This window comes from Trachypithecus francoisi, unplaced genomic scaffold (genome assembly GCF_009764315.1).
Source record: "Trachypithecus francoisi isolate TF-2019V2 unplaced genomic scaffold, Tfra_2.0 Lachesis_group12, whole genome shotgun sequence".
In the NCBI taxonomy this organism is placed as follows: Eukaryota; Metazoa; Chordata; class Mammalia; order Primates; family Cercopithecidae; genus Trachypithecus; species Trachypithecus francoisi.
In genome coordinates, this window is record NW_022681457.1 from 37,676,684 (window position 1) to 37,694,132 (window position 17,449).

General features: G+C 35.1%; 1 protein-coding gene across 1 annotated transcript; it reads right to left on the reverse strand.

Moving 5' to 3' along the window:
* Positions 1 to 1,679: 1,679 nt before the first annotated feature.
* Positions 1,680 to 14,325, reverse strand: ASB17 (ankyrin repeat and SOCS box containing 17). The gene is made up of 3 exons (XM_033229303.1): positions 13,785 to 14,325; positions 4,012 to 4,291; positions 1,680 to 1,965 (listed from the first exon to the last, which is right to left on the reverse strand). Exons 1-3 carry the CDS (start codon positions 14,183 to 14,185, stop codon positions 1,759 to 1,761), a joined length of 888 nt encoding a protein of 295 aa, XP_033085194.1. The 5' UTR covers positions 14,186 to 14,325; the 3' UTR covers positions 1,680 to 1,758.
* Positions 14,326 to 17,449: the final 3,124 nt, after the last annotated feature.

A 17,449-nucleotide genomic window follows, 5' to 3' on the forward strand; every position in this document is an offset into this window, starting at 1 on the left:
ACAGCAACTCTAGGAAACTATTACAGAAGGGAAGAGTTCAGTAAGATTCTGGGTGATATTGGATTTATCATGTTGAGAAATATGGAAGTAATCGGAATTCCAGTAGGAAGAAGTTCCTGAAACTTAGTTGCTGCTTATTGCCCACCCTTTAGAATACGCATGAGACATAGTCAATAAAAGTGAAGACTAGACCAAATTTATTACTCTTTCTTAGAGTTGAAGACATACGAAGAGAAGGATGGAAGAAAAGGATGAAAATTAGAGAATAAATGTCAAAAGATTTGCTGAGGTATTTGGCCAGATAAATTGCTTCATCTGGATCTGGATCTGGAATGAATTTATTTATCAGTGTTTCTTTATGTGCTAGACTAAAGGTAGCTTTTAGGCTTCCTTTATATTAACTTATTTTTAACCAAAATATATAACTATTTTACATGTTTCTAGTAAAGGAAATATTCATGTGAATAGCTTGTCTGTAATATGTACTTCTATATTTATGAGCTTAAAATATGCTGTTATAAACATTTTAATAAAGTGTATAAGTAAGCATTTCTGTAATTCAATCCTATAATGTATTTTTACTTCACCTAAATGGAAGTAGAGGTAAAGAAAAAGCAAGTAATCTGGTTATATTGCTCCATGTCTTTGCTACTTTACTATTTACATTCTGTTCTTTAGACACTGTAATAATAATACTCACACAGTTTATGTTAGTACAGGACCAGAGTGAACACTCTTTCTGTGAATTGTCACACTTTGATAGTACCCAGACTGTGAGTGGACGGTGGAATCTGCTACTGTCCGCCATAATTTACTAAGACAGGTCCTAAAATATATAGTGATAAGGTGGGAACAGATGCTCATTGTCAAGAACTGTGAAGAGTCTGACATTTTTACCCTAATTGCAAACAAGCAGTTTAGCCTGCCATAGCTTCATGCTTGCTGTCAGAAGACAAGAGATTCTTGGGTTAGAAACAAAGGACTTTATTACTAATGGCATTAGCAAGTAGCATAAGATTCATGCTTGTGTCGATTCCACTTAGATCCACCCTCCAAGATATGGAGTGGTCCAAGTAGAAGTGGACACAGTAGATTTGTGTCATTGCTGAGGAGCTCTGAGCTTGGGAAATTCCAATCTTTTATAATGAATTTCAAGCAAACTTGCTCAACCTTTGCCTCAGAGGAGGACATTGCTTTTTTATACTAGACAATAAACCTGCTCTCTGCTCCAGAGGAAGACAGTATCTCTATCTCCCAAACTGCTCACTATACAAACATTCTTGAAAAGCTAGCCCATAATAAATGGAAATTAGTGCTGCTTCTCCTGACGGGAAAAACATGAGAGAGATGCATAGAGAACTGTCTTCCAAGGTTCATGTTTGCACATAGTTGTAGAGAAAAAAATCTAATACTTAGAAAGTAGCCAAAAAATTGTCTGAGAAAACTCTATTGTTTTTTAGATAAGTTTCTTCGTGACGAAAGAACATACAGATTGAACTGATATTTTCATTTTTGTGTAATTTGGATCAAAATAGTTCATTTTTTGTTGTGTAAAATGCATATAATTTATTACATTTATAGACGGTAATGGGCAGAGTCACATAATGATTAAAAGATGATCCAATTAAGATGTTGTGTGAAAATATATTTTCTAAATGAATGATCAATGCAATAAAAACTTACATGAAGTTAATTTTTATTAACTTCTAAGCCATACATTGGTAAGCATTGTTAAGGAACTGAGGACATTGACCTATGTTAGATTTCTAAATTCAGATAGTTTTGTAGACGAGCAGGAATTAGAAGTGAAAATATTCCATCTGGTAGCATATTGTTGGTTAATAGTTGATTCCTGATGGTTAGTCTGCAAAGATGTAATAGTTCACATGGATCTTTGTATCTTGTTGAAGGAATGTAATCAAACCAATTTGAAATAATTGGACGTCTTCCTAAACTCAGCTGTGTCTGAAGAAAAGCAAAATATTTTACTTTTGTAGTGTTTTGTAATTTGGATTGGTCCAAATTATTAACACTTGTTTTTAATTTAAATTTAGAAAATAGACCATAAATTTATAAAACCCTTATAACTTTTTTTCCAAAGCATTTTTACTTGAGGCAAGTATTTTATTCCCATTTTTTTTTCACAAGGATAAACTTTAAATAATCTATATGTCTAAGGACACAAGGCAAAATTTTTTTACAACTATGAATCCAATCAAGTTTTTAATTTTAGTTGGATTGTACTTATATTTTATCAACTTCTTCCTGAAGAGTGGTTATGGTCAACTTTGCCATATAGAATTATCTGGGAGACTGTAAAAAATACCAGTGCTCAGGTCCTACTCCACAAATTCTGATTCAACTAGTCTGGGGTTGGACACAGACAATGAAGTCCTAAAAGTTTCCAAGGTGATATCAACCATTGTAGAGTAATGCTTCCTACACAAGAAAGTCTGACAGGAGGCCTGTCCAAATGAAAAGATGTCTTTTAAAGATTTAGAAAGGCATCTTTTACAATATTTAATCTTAGGTTAAAATGTTAATAGATTGACTTAGGAGGAAAAAACATTGCTGTATTACAGAAATATTCTCCGCTAGAACATATACTCCACAGGCTACATGATACTATTGTTTATCTATTACATATATAATGCATTCATTATTCAATTATTTAACTATTAAAGAATATATGCTTAGCATTGTGATAGGTGCTTGAGATAATTGCTAGGGTAGGTAAAACAGACACAGCCTCTGTGCTTACAAGACTCCTGGTGTAGAGGTAGAAATATGTAAACATATATTTACAATAAAATATATGTGCTGCGATAGGGAAAACTACTGAGAAGTGTGGAAATGCAGAACAGAGGCATTTAAAGTGTTTTTTAAGCAGTTTTAATGCTATTCTTTATCTTCTTGCTCAATGCTATTTTACTTTATTAAACTGTAATTGATTGGAACCCAGCTATAAATTTTTTGCCACTTAGGCAGATGATTTTGGTGAACTCACTCTATCCTAGTGCTTTTCTACTAGGGTTGTATCTCAGGAATAGCATTCATGGAACTGGTTGAGAATTGGTATGTTCTGTAACAATTATGCAGAATTAATACTGGACCAAGGACAAGCAAGTTTCTGAAAATGCAAAAAAAAATTGTTTTAAAAATGGGCTGCCAAAATAATTTGATAAATTTGCTTTGCTTACAGTTGGCTCAGGTATTCATATTCACTGCTGAGGCATTAAAGGAAAAAAATAGTAGAGTTATATCTCTTACGAGTTTATTTCTGAAGTCACACCATTAAAGATTAGGGGAACTACTGGATTCCTTGTTGATTTTATTGGTTTAAATTTATAGGGGTAGCTTTCTCTCTATTAAATGGACTTATTTCTTGCTACTAATGGGCATAATTCAATTTGATGCTGAAACTTGCAGTTCATTTTGACAGGGTACCCTATATGCTGTTAATTGTTTTCTCTAAATTTGATTTATTCCAGAAACCTTATTATTAAGAAGGTCTCCCCATTTCTGAGGGATAGATATTTTCACTTGAACAATATTTTAAGCCTTTATTTATATTTTTATAATACTTGATGTTGCTTTGAGAACTTGAATGGAAGAAATCTGTTTTTTTACATATGATTGTACTTGTGGGGAGAAATGTAACCCTTATTTTGAAATATTCTGTTGGAAAGGAGATCTGTTAAATTTTTTTATTTAGTTTTTAAAGGACAAAGACATCTTAAACAGTTTTAAAAATATAATTAGGATATAATATATATCTACTTAATACTAAAATGGACTATACATACAATTTAATTTTCTTTCATATTTCTAAAAACATAAGAAGTAAAGGACTGTTTGAGATTTTCCCTATTATTTTTATTAATATATATTCAATGATCTGTCACTGGACATATTCTGTAAATTAAAAATTAACTGTATTCTTTCCTTTACAGTTTAATCTTAAGATTCACTCATATTTGAGCCCATTTTTTTTTAAAGTAGTTTTCTTACCTTTATTTCCTTGACTGAAATGACAGAAAGCACTCTGGAACATAGTACCAAACATGTTTTGGCATCTTCATGGATGTCAGCCAATTCACGATCAACCATTACTCTTACTCTTGAAGGGTAGAGTACTATCGTTAAGACAATGTTGATAGGGTTTTTTTCTCTTTCTAAGATTCCATATTGCAGTAGTATTTTGAAGATATTAGACTGTCTTGTCTGAGCTACATAAAAGAGAGGTGTGATGCCACTTAATGGACTTGGACAGTATACTGGTGTGAAAGTTCTGTGAATTAAACAAAACAAAAACTCATTGGATATAGAATTAAGAAATGTGATAAACACTTTATCTTTCTAGTAATGGGAAAATAATAGTATTATCTTGAGTGTTAAGTGTCTTAAATGTAACTTTATATGTTTCTTTCTTTTTTTTTTTTTTTGAGATGGAGTTTCCCTCTTGTTGCTCAGGCTGGAGTGCAATGGCATGATCTCCGCTCATCTCAACCTCTGCCTCCTGGGTTCAAGCGATTCTCCTGCCTCAGCCTCTTGAGTAGCTGGGATTACAGGCATATGCAACCATGCCCAGCTCATTTTGTATTTTTAGTAGAGACAGTGTTTCTCCATGTTGGTCAGTCTGGTCTCAAACTCCCAACCTCAGGTGATCTGCCTGCCTCAGCCTCCCAAAGTGCTGGGATTACAGGCGTGAGCCCCTGCCCCCAGCCTATATATTTCTTAAAAGGAGTTTTCCACTCTATGAATCTAGACCAAACTGAAAGTTAAAAGAAAACTCCTACCAAACACTTAAACCCCATTTACATTGTAAAAATAAACAAAACCAATTTATAATATATGTAAAGTGTTTACTTTTAGTCATAGCAATTCTAGTTGAGAAATCTATACTGCTTAGGACAGTATTACAAAACTGATGTAGCTCTGGAAAAAATAAAATGGAAAAGAAAGACAGAACTTTTTTATTTGACTTTATTAATAGAAAGAATTATGTGGTCATTTGCATATCTTTTTGTTTTTGTTCTTCTTGATCATGTACCAGACATGAGCTTGAATTGAGTTTGGAGATTAGGAAAGGAATAAATACAACTATCTTAATTCTATGTTTTTCATTCTAATAAAATTAGAGTTGGTTGGGCTTAGGAAATGTAAATTATAATGAGAACCGTATCAGGTCCCTCAAGGGCAGAATTTTTCTTCTTGAGTAAAATTTTGAGTCTGCTCTGAAATCTTGTTTTCCCTAGAGTGTCACATGATGGCTAGACTTAAAAATTTCTCTTCCTTTATGATGGAAATGAAAACTTCATTTTTTAAAATAGTATATACTTCTTGCAGTTGTTTGATTTAATAGACTTTTATGCTGTTATTTTGGTCAGAGTAAATATTGTTGTGGTGTCACTGACCACAAGGGATTTTATGTTAGCAAGCTGTAATTTTGCCAAGTAATATAGTTTTTAGGCTAATGAAAGGGAAATTTTATTAATGATCTTTGTCTGTGGAATTCTCTTGACTGGCCTAATAAAATACTGCAGGGCAGCACACGAAGCATAAATGCTGGTTTTAGGCAACTACTCAGAGCAAGGAAAGTCTTATGCAAAAAGGGGAACTTTAAGACTGCATATATAGTACTTAGGTAAAATGGGAGGCAGCATGGTATAATGGTATAAACAGTAGAGACAAGTGTTCTAGGTTCCAAGGTTTGACTCTGAATTGGCTGTGTGATTGTTGGACAAGCTGGCCTCTTTACATCCGTTTCCACAAGCATTTATGTACTCATTTGCTCATTCCTTCATTACCTAATTTATTTAACACTTGCTTGCCTAGAGTGTACTAAGGAGTAGATACACAGAGATGAAAGATACAGTTCTTGACTATTACCATCTAGTAAGGAAAACACAAGAAATTGTATAAATACAATACAAAGTGATAATTACAATGATAGAAGCATGCTCAGGGTACTATAGAAGCACTGAGGAGAGGTACTTAACTCTATCTGAAATAGTCATTTCCTATAGGTTATCCAGAAACTAAGATTTGAAAGATTAGTAGGTGTTTTCCAATACAAAGATTCGAAAGAATGTTTTAGGCACAAACATAAACCAGCATTGGAGGATTGCTATACCAGAACTAGCTATAGAAGATAAATGTTTTGTAATAGATGAGCTTTTTTCAAGTTGTTTTTGAAGAATCTGACAAAACTAAGAAAAAAGAGATTTTCTGATGGAAGTCCTAGAGCCCTTACCCCTACTAGTTCCTCGTTCAGGTCTCCAAAAAGTATAGTTGGAAAGTCACTGGACCAACTAGTTTATCTCCAAAGCTTCACCAAACTCTGAAATGCCAGGATTTTGTAATTTAAAAAATAGTGAAGTGTAGTGCAAAGTAGCATTTTAGAAATCAAGATGTAGGTTTTTGTCATAACTCTGTCACTGGCACTATACATACATATACATATATATACACACATGCACACATATAGAAAGAGAGAGAGGATATATATGTATGTACATATGTATGAATGTGGATATGTATTATTTCCTCTCTCTCTTGTGGAATCATCTCCAGACCAATAATGTCCTGGGCATCTCATCTTTTTTACAAATACTTCCAACACATGGAGAACTTCTAAACTACATATCTTTCTATGTTACCTATCATTAGTAAGCAGTTTCCCAAACTGCCACTGCATCCAGGTCTTTCCCATTTCTTTGCTTTGTATATGTTCTTCTCCCCCGCCTTTCCACCCCCCCCAATTCTGCGATAAGTCTAACTCATCTTTATGAGACCTTGTCTAATAAACTCTTTCGTGAAGTCTTCTTTGATTACCCGGATATATCTCACACTCCTCAGGGCACTTTGTACCTACCTACATTAAATTTGTATCTTTTGGAAAACTTATTTAACACCTCTAAACTTTCATTTTCTCATCTTCAAAATAAATGGATAAGCAGAACAATTTACCAAAGTGTAAGCTCCTAAAAGACAGTAATTTCATCTTAGTTGACTACTACATATTTAAGTGCCTAGAACAATGCTTGGCCCATATTAGGCACTCAAATATTTGTTCATTGAACTTTTTTTACTGAAAATTTTGACTATATATGTGATAGTGAAAAATTCCTTGAATTTATCCTGTAGCTTTCAGGCCTAACAAGATTTTTGTTGATGTGTAATCACTTAAACTTTTCAAAGGCAATTTAATGTATTCATCTTGCTTGTTCTTAAGAAAATATTTGACTTAAGAACCTTATAAGTATGGGAATTCTGGACACTCAGAGGCAAAATATACCATAAGTGGTCATTATTAAGATTTTGAGATATTAGTTGATTCTAAGATATTAAGATTGACATTCCTTTAGCAGATACTGAATGAATACTGAAAAATGTTGAAAACATGACTAAAACTCAAATAGGTTTAAAATGAGATTTAAAAGTCTAATCTGTACCCAAATGACATATCATTAATCCTCATGTTTAAAGAGTATGTTACTGTAAACCAGAATTTGCTTAATCTGTACTGACAGTTAATTATAGCAGTACTTATATGGATGAAGTGCAGCAAGCAAAGCAAGAATTAGTTTTTAAATGTGAGGTTAATGAACTGAACCCTTGGTATCTGAAAACCTGTCATAATGCTTATGAAATGGGGCATAATATTTCCATATAGACATGCAGAGAATGATTCAGTTTTTAGCTATAATTATTTCTAATTTTTTCCCTTCTCATTCTCCTTCAATTTCTAACTGAAAAATTTGATAGGTGCTTCTCCAGAATAATTTTGTGTGTGTGATATTTCACACAGTTGTCTTTCTTAAAACTATGTTTTCCTTTTACTCAGTTGGGCTAGTCTCTCCAAGTTACCCATTTATCTCTTTGGCTATTTCTCCTCAACTGTCTTTCACTGGCTCCTCTTCCTCTGCCCTCGACATCTAAGTAAATATGCATGGCCTTTAGACCAATTTTATTTGACTGTTCCCAGGCAATTTCATTTATGATTATAACTTCAGTCCCTGTCCATTTATTTATTTCAGCAAATATTGAATGCATACTATATGCCAGGAACTGTTTTAGGTGCTTGGGATATATCAGGAAACAAAATGAAGATCCCTACTCTCTTGCTTATATTACAGTGATGATTAACAACAATATAGCATGAACATAGTAAACAAGCACATTTTATGTTAGAAGGTGATGAGTGCTTGGAAAAAAGAATAAGTCGAGCAGAATAAGAAATATGGATATGCTGTGGGCGGGTACAGTCAGGGCATCTTTAAATATTAAGTAAGATGGTGGAAGAGTACATCATTGAAAAGTGGCATTTGAACAAAGACCAGAAGGAGGTGAGGAAGTTAAGCATTTGGATATTTCAGGGCCCTATCGCGGGACAGTGTGCCTGGTGTGATGAAGGAAGAATAAGGGAACCAGTGTGGCTGAAAGAGGGCAGAGGTAATGGGATGCCACGTTATTTAGAGCCTTAAGGATCACTGTAAGAACCTCACCTTTTACTCTAAACCAAAATGACAAGTCCCTGGAGGTTTTGAATAGAAGAGTAATGTTATCTGCCCTTTGTTGAGAATTTGTTAAAGAAGGAAGGAAATCACTTAGCTTGGAACATAGTAGTGGAGATAGCCAGATGCTGTATATTATTTGCAGGTAGAACCAACAGATATCCTAACATAGATGTGAGATGTAAGAGAAGATTAAGGATGGCACTGTATATCTAGCCATGTACTGCACATCTCTACCTCGATATCCATTAGGCAGTGCAAACTCATGTGTCCAAAACTGATTTTATAGGTTTTTAAAAAATATTTTACCTTGATAAGTTTGTGGTATGACCATTTTGGTGGGCTGAATAATAGCCCCTCAGTATGGCAAATAGGATTTTGCAGATATGATGAAGATCTTGAGGTGGGAGATTAACTAGGTGTGCCCAATGTAATTGCAAGAGTCCTTGTAAGTACAGAGAATGTTGGAAGCAGAGTCAATGAATAAGATATTATGACATTACAGTGCTAGCTTCGAAGATGAAGAGGCCATCAGCCAAGGAATATAGATGGCCTCTGAAAGCTGGCAAAGGCAAGGAAACAGATTCTTCCCTAAAACCTCCATAAGGGACCAGGCCTACTAACAATTTGATTTAGCTCTATAAGACTTATTTTGGACTTTTGAACTCTGGAACTATAAGAACTAAACTATAAATTTGTGTTGTTTTAAGACACTAAGTTTGTGGCAATTTGTTGCAGCAGCAACAGGAAACTAATACAACTTTCAACCACTCTCAAAATTTAGAAATCTGAAGTTTAACTCTTTCTTCTTTTAGATCTTCCAATTCTGATCACTTACCGTGTCTTGTTATTCTGTCTAAAAATCTCTCTCCTTTCTCCCATTGCTACTGTTTTAGTTTAAGTTCTCATTATAATTTACCTGGACAGTTGTAGTATCAAAGGGCGACCAGAAGTTGGGAGGGATGTTGGCCGAGCAGAATTAGTTCTCCCCTCAAAACTATTATAAATACACATGCAAACTAAGTACATACACTTTGCATGCTATGCAAATTCAGCCTCAAGGATTTTCTCTAACCACCTCCCTTTAAACAAATTAGATCACTTTCCCCCAACTCTTCCTGCATAGAACATTATACTTGGAGTGCTTGAGTAGTCTACTAACTGGTTTCCCTGCCGTAGCTGCAGCCTGTTTTCCCAAAATCCAGTCTTCAAATGGGGCTGATGAATCTTTTTAATTCCACAAGTTGACTTTCACTGGCCAGGCATTATTCATGGTATAAATTTCATGTTCCTCAGTCTGGCCTACAAAATCCTTCCTTCTTTCAATTCCAGTCTTCATTTCTCTTACTACCTGATTCCTATCTCACTCTCTAGCTATTACTAAACTGCTTTTAGTTATAGGATACAACAATATTGTTTGTATCTCCCTTAGTTTCAGTCATCCTCCTTCTATATAGACTACTTGTCTTGAAGAGAAAGAAGAAAAAACTCTTTGCTATCTTTTAAAAATCAGTTTAAGACATCACCTATTCTATTGAGCCTTCTCAGATACCTACTCCTCTCTAATGGTGTTAACAATTTCCTTCTCTGCTCTCTCTACCTGTACATGCTTCTATTTTGTACCTAGAGTGTGTTTATAATTGCTGTTTACATTTATGCCTCACTTACTAGTATATGAGCTCTCTAAAATCAGGAAATATGTCTACTTTGTTTTTGTATTCCCCAATAAATAACATAGTGTCTGGCACTTAGAAAATGCTTAATATTTATCATTGTTATTTGAATGGAATGACATCTTCTCCCGTTAGCCACCTACAATCTGTCACTGTGGCATTTAGATGATTTTTGCAGGTTTGTGGTGAAAATGAACAAACTTAAGTTTCTTTCCCTTGTTAATTCTATCTCCTCTCCTCCAGGGAGATATAATAGAGAAATTATCAAATTAGAGTGTAAACAAGGGAGGATGACCAAAGAATGATGTTGTCGAAGTAAAGAACAACAGATAATAGGAAATATGGGGTATTCATTATGAGGACATAATAGATGTGTTCAAATATTTGAGAAGTTTTTGTGTAGAAAAGAGTTAACAGACTGATCTTTATAGCTACAGGGGCAGGGTTGGAGAAATGCAAGACTTCAGTGCAGTACAGGAAAGAAGAATCAAATAAAACTGTTTCAAAATTCACTTACTCACTCAACAAAATCCTGATTGAGCAGTTGCTATGTATCTGACATAGTTCTACACACTCTATCCATGAGGATAGATTGTGAGCAAACCAATGAAAAAAGGAACAACAGTAGATAAACAGGTCAGTGATCAGCAGGTGCAGAACATTAAAATAAAATAATATAATGACTGAGTGGCTTCTTTAGATTGTGTGAGTAGGAAAGGCCTCTTTGAGAAGATGATATTTATACTGTGACCTAGCTGATGAGGAGGAAGACCCAAGTGAATAGATTTTCGGACAGAGGGAACAGTATTATGAGGCCTTATGGCAGGAATGAACTTGAAGATGTTCAAGAAATAGAAAGGTTTGTGTGGCTGGAATATAGTGTTCAAAGGGGAGAGTAATATGAGATTGGGTTTGGGAAAAATACAGAGTGATCTTTCATGTACGTTTTTTTTAAAAAGTGGTATTATTTGAATTCTATACCCCTTGTATAAAATCATTGTAGTGGAAAAACTGGAGGATTTTAACTATGGTTGATATGAGTCATTTTGTATTTTTAAAAGGTCACTCAGGCTTCTGAGTCAATAACAGATTACAGGAGTTGACAGGGAAGAGTGGAAGCTGGATGACTCTTTAAGAGTCTATTGCAGTTTTCTATGCAAGAGGTGATGGTGGGTTCACCTAGATTTGAAATGGAAGAGATGAAAGGAGATGAAAAGAAATAGAAATGATTGGGATATGTTTTGGAGATAAAAGGACTTACTGATGTGTTGAAGCAAAGGAAATAATCAAGAATAAATCCTAGATTTCTGCCTTGAGCCACGTGGTAGAGAAGCAGGTACAGTTAATCGGGGGTTGGGGGGAATTCTGGGGAAGGAAAAGGTTGGCAGAAAGGGGGGTGCATTAGATCAGTATTCTGCTTTGTTTCTATTCAGTTTGAGATGCCATGTGGCAATGTCAATTAATTAAATATAGAAGGAGTTTAGAGCTCAGAGGCAAAGTCAACACTGGGGATAAAGATTTGAGAGTCATTGGCATATATATCATATTTAAAGTCATGTGACTATATATATTATATATATTCAAACACTTAGTTATATATACAACTACTTATATAGTTATATAACTATTATGACTAGTTATATTTATATATTTATATAACTAGTTATATTTTTCAGTTTTATATATATAAAACATATATAACTATGTATAACATGCATATATATGTATAACTATATATATATAACTATATATATAACACTAGAAAAAACAAGGACCCCAAGGCAAAGGAATGGTTTACCTCGGGAAATAGTTAACTCACTACTACTAGAATTGTTTAAGAAGAGACCAGTGAGCATCAACCAGTGATGCCCTACAGAGGGTTGCTGTCCAGGGTAAGGGTCTGCTAATGAATTGTTAGGCTCCATCCAAATTTAAAATTCTATGATTCTGAAAAGTCCAAATGATGTTGTGATCCATAGAATTGGCCTGTAATGGGTTTTACTTTGTGGATGCATCTAAGCTGAAATTTATTAATTTTAAACCTGTCTTAAGACAGTTGTTAATAGCACTCTATCATGTTCCACTGTGTTTCTCTGTTTCATTTTCCTTACAGCTTTCTCCTCTCTGCTTCCATTTTTAATTTTAAAAAATTTATTCTTTCTCCCTCTGTTTGACTGAATTTTTCTTTCCCATGGGCCTTCCAGGGCTATAGACAGGCACTTTTTAGCCCAGCTAGTGACAGTTAGCTTTAGAAGATTTGCTGATCTCTGCTGTAGTTACAAATATAATAGTTACTTAAAACACAAAGTACTATGTGGTAGTTTTGTTTATTGTTGTTTCCAAACCACAGCTATCAGTTCATGTACTTTAGTAATCATTAAGTAATGAAATCCAGTGGTTCTCCAGTACCATAGGATACACAATCAAGGAAAAATTCTGCTTTAGGCAGAATCTAAATTGGTTTAGTCTTTAACTGATCTTGTCAATTTTGTTTTTCATTGCATACATGCATTTATCATTGCACCTAGTACAGAGCTGCATACATAATAATATGATTAATAAATATTTTGTTGAGTGAACACATGAATGTTTTATTCAGATGAATATCTAAAACCAAAGAATAAATTAAAGTTAGTGCAAACTAAGTAACTTTAAAATCTATATTACGGCCGGGCGCGGTGGCTCAAGCCTGTAATCCCAGCACTTTGGGAGGCCGAGACGGGCGGATCACAAGGTCAGGAGATCGAGACCATCCTGGCGAACACGGTGAAACCCCGTCTCTACTAAAAAATACAAAAAAACTAGCCGGGCGAGGTGGTGGGCGCCTGTAGTCCCAGCTACTCGGGAGGCTGAGGCAGGAGAATGGCGTAAACCCGGGAGGTGGAGCTTGCAGTGAGCTGAGATCCGGCCACTGCACTCTAGTCTGGGCGACAGAGCGAGACTCCGTCTCAAAAAAAAAAAAAAAAAAAATCTATATTACAGGCTCTACAAAGAGGATACATTGGAGATTTTATTTTCCTAAGATCCTCAGTAGTATGCATTAGGTAAATTGACATGTGAAGACAATAAAAATTTGATTCTATTATCGATAGCATCAGGTACTTGACCTTCATTGTGCTCAAATTTGGAGAATTTGGAGTCCAATTTATCAATGTTTAACACACAAATAGGGAACTGTTGTGTTTAATAAGTATTACTATGTGAATATGTGTGCATATTCCCAATTGTACTTTGAAAGTCAGCTTATAAACATATACAAATATAAAACCTCAGGATTCTCAGAAATAGGAGATCATAGTATTACACAATATAGTGTCTCTGTTTAGTTAGAGAAACATGTTGTTTAGCACTAACGTGTAAGCTGTGTAGAGCAGAATCACTAATGATTTATTAGTACATAATAATTTACATATAAATTAAAATGCAATACATAATGAAAGAGTGAAGGAGTGAACAACTGGTCAAGCAATTAGGTGAGAATTCCTTACTTCACATATAGCCACTATACATGTTAATTTTAGAAAAAAGAAGCATTCTACTCTCTTAAAGATAAATTTTCTTGTTCTATAGTGAAAACATATGAGATTATTACCTCCATATCAGTGCCAGGTTACAACTTCTGTCTTGAACATAGTCTTTTGTCTTCTTGAGAAGCAATTCCACAAAGTCAGGATTACCTTTTCTGGCAAAAACCCAGTACAGAATTGTATTCACACATATTTCAGTAAAGTCGAGGTTAAAACTTACTTCAAAACGGTATCCTGATTTTTCCACAAATGCAATGTAATCTGTGAGTAGTGCGTCAAAACCATCCAAGTCCACATATCTCAGAATTTTTGCCAGTGATCTGTAAATCCTTGGTTCATAACAGTGATATCCCCACTGACCCAAAAACTGTAAGGAGGGTCTTTTAACAATTTTGTCAAGGAGATTGCAGAATATATTGCTCCTTGGACAAGAAGTCTTACGACATAATTTAGTAGATTTACTCATTGTTACTTATAGCAGCAGTATAGAAATAAAATCAGAGGTAAGCATACTGTAATCCTCCAGTTACATATTTTGATAATGTGGTAGACTTTACTCCACAAACAGAAGTGCCCTTTAAACTGTAACCAGAAAAAATAAATATTACCACAAAGTACTGGATGACATCACAATAGGTGGAGATTCCTCCACAATAGGTAGAGGTCACCAGCATAAGTCAGAGGGGATATTATATGTAACTGGTGACATTTGAAAGAGACATATTGGACAGAAATGGCAAACGTGAAAGCTAAGATACAATATATTTTTCTTTTTTTTTTTTTTTTTTGAGACGGAGTCTCGCTCTGTCGCCGGGGCTGGAGTGCAGTGGCCGGATCTCAGCTCACTGCAAGCTCCGCCTCCTGGGTTCCCGCCATTCTCCTGCCTCAGCCTCCCGAGTAGCTGGGACTACAGGCGCCCGCCACCTCGCCTGGCTAGATTTTTTGTATTTTTTAGTAGAGACGGGGTTTCACCGTGTTCGCCAGGATGGTCTCGATCTCCTGACCTCGTGATCCGCCCGTCTCGGCCTCCCAAAGTGCTGGGATTACAGGCTTGAGCCACCGCGCCCGGCAGTATATTTAATTTTCTAAGAATTCAGTTCAGGGTAGTCTGCATTGTTTCTCAAGTTCTGCATGTTTCTTCAGTAGACTACATAATAGTAATAAACAGATTGATCATCCTTTGTAGGCTATTATGTAAGCAGACAATGATTGCTAGAGTGAATAAATTCGTGTTGTTCTCATATTCTGCATGAATACTGTATGCTCTCAATCCTCACCAATTATTTCCCCTATCTTATAGTTGAGGAAATTGAGGCTTACACAGATAATTTTTTTGTTGTTTTTTGTTTTTTGAGACAGGGTCTCACCCTGTCACCCAGGCTGGAGTGCAGTGGTATGATCATGGCTCACTTGACCTCCTGGGCTCAAGCTTTCTCTCACCTCAGCTTCCCAAACAACTGGGACTACAGGCATGCACCGCCATGCCCAGCTAATTTTTGTATGTTTTGTAGAAACAGAGTTATGCCATGTTGGCCAGGCTGTTCTTGAATTCCTGAGCTTAAGTGATCCCCCTGCCTCAGCCTCCCAAAGTGCTAGTATTACAGGCTTGAGGCACTGTGCCTAACTAAGGCTTACATAGGTTAAGTAGCTTGCCAATATATTCATTCCCAAAGAGAAAGAATGTCATACAATATTAACCAAAATTTAAAGACTTTGTTTTAGATTTTTTTTGTTGTTGTTGAAACGGTGTCTCACTCTATTGCCGCAGCTGGAATGCAATGTTGTGATCTCAGCTTACTACAAACTTTGTCTCTCGGGTTCAAGCAATTCTCCTGCCTCAGCCTCCTGGGCAGCTTGGATTACAGGTGCGCACCACCACACCCAGATAATTTTTGTATTTTAGTAGAGACGGGATTTCACCATGTTTGCCAGGCTGGCCTCGAACTCCTGACCTCGTGATCTGCCCGCCTTGGCCTCTCAAAGTGTTGGGATTACAGACGTGAGCCACTGCGTCAGACCTTTTTTTAGAATTTTAAATTTTACAGAAATTATTTGCTATAAACCAGGCAGAATGTATACAATTTGGGCATTAAAGGTACCTCAAGCTTGATATGGTGTCCTTGCCCCAGTACAATAAAGGGGAAAGATGTTATGGTTGTTTTTATCATTATTCTGTAGTTAATGTTTCAGCCACCTTTTTATACCATTCACAGAGTGATCAGTCTTAACAACCTTGGGTGTATGTATTAGCTTTTTTAAAGGTAATTAAATATATTCTTTTTCCTTTTGCCTATTTTTCTTCAAATCGTGAATGATGTCTCTTTAGTAAGAAAAAATTATGCCTTTAGATTTACTGTAATATGCATCTACTAATATTGCATTTTATTTTGTAAACTCTAAAGTGTCTTTTCCCAGCTGGACAACCTAATTAAACTAACTACATATTGTCATCTTTCTAAAAACCAAGTTTCGTTGTTTTCTTTCACTTTTTCTGTTTTTTTTTTTAATTAAACTGTTTTACTGCTTTCTTAATACAATACATAAAACTTATAAAAAGTTGAAACATTACAGAGCCAGCAACAATTCCTCCCTGAGATAATCATGCTAGCAGTTTTTTGTATAGCCTTTCAAATGTTTTTGCTTATGTGTGTATAAAATTTTGTCTTTTTTAAAAAAAGAGTACAGATACCTAATCTGAAAAAAAATTGTCATTCTTATACAAATAGGATAACATTACACATGTCTTGCTCTATGAGTTACTTTTTATTTTTATAACAATGTAGTATTATTACCTTTGTATGACCATATATGGTCATACATGCTAACTCTGTGTCCTACTTGTTACATATCAGGTACTGTTTTAAGTGCTTTATATATTAACTCCTTTAATTTTTACTTCACAGATAAGGAAGCTGAGATATACAGCTTAAGTATCTTTGCCAAGATCATTTATCTAGTAAGTGATAAAGGTGGAATTTGAACCCAAAGAAAATAGGGTTAGAGACTTTCTCTCTACTCTCCCCTGGTTCTCCAAAGTGAGCTACCTTACTATGGCTAGTTTATGAAGTGCAGTCATGAAATAAGAGTTCTACAATTGTATGTCAAAAAGCAGAAGATAGATAGTAGGTTAATCCTGCTTTTGGAAAAAAAAGTGTTCAGAATATACATTAAAGTAATATTAATGTAAATCTGTGGATATGAAAACTCGAGTGATTTTTTCTCTTTTTTCCTTATACTTTCTTGATAATTTGAATATCAGTGTGTATTTTTTTAATTGCAAGAAACAAGTCATGCTCACTTTGAAAATAATAACTATAACATAGTAAGTCAAAGCTGTTGCTGCATTAGTTCTTTAAAATTCTTAAAAAGTTGGCCGGGCACAGTGGCTCACGCCTGTAATCCTAGGATTTTGGAAGGCCAAGATAGGCAGATCACTTGAGGTCAGGAGTTTGAGAACAGCCTGGCTAACATGATGAAACCCTGTCTCTATTAAAAATACAAAAAAATTAGCTAGATGTGGTGGTGTGCACCTGTAATCCCAGCTACTCGGGAGGCTGAGGCAGGAGAATGACTTGAACCCAGGATGCGGAGGTTGCAGTGAGCCAAGATCATACCATTGCATGCCAGACCAGGTGACATGAGACTCTACCTCAAAAAAATATATATTTTTAAAGTTATTTTCACTGCTAATATAAACATCAAAAATACATACAGTAGACAACCTACTAAT

Bases quoted from the DNA above. Each gene is read 5' to 3' on its own strand.
- ASB17 (XM_033229303.1), bottom strand. From the start codon at position 14,185: ATGAGTAAATCTACTAAATTATGTCGTAAGACTTCTTGTCCAAGGAGC. The intron at 4,292-13,784 runs GTAATAATCTCA...TTTAATTCACAG, and splicing joins AACCTGGCACTGATATGGAG to AACTTTCACACCAGTATACT. The intron at 1,966-4,011 runs GTAAGAAAACTA...GCTTTTCTTCAG, and splicing joins TTTCAGTCAAGGAAATAAAG to ACACAGCTGAGTTTAGGAAG.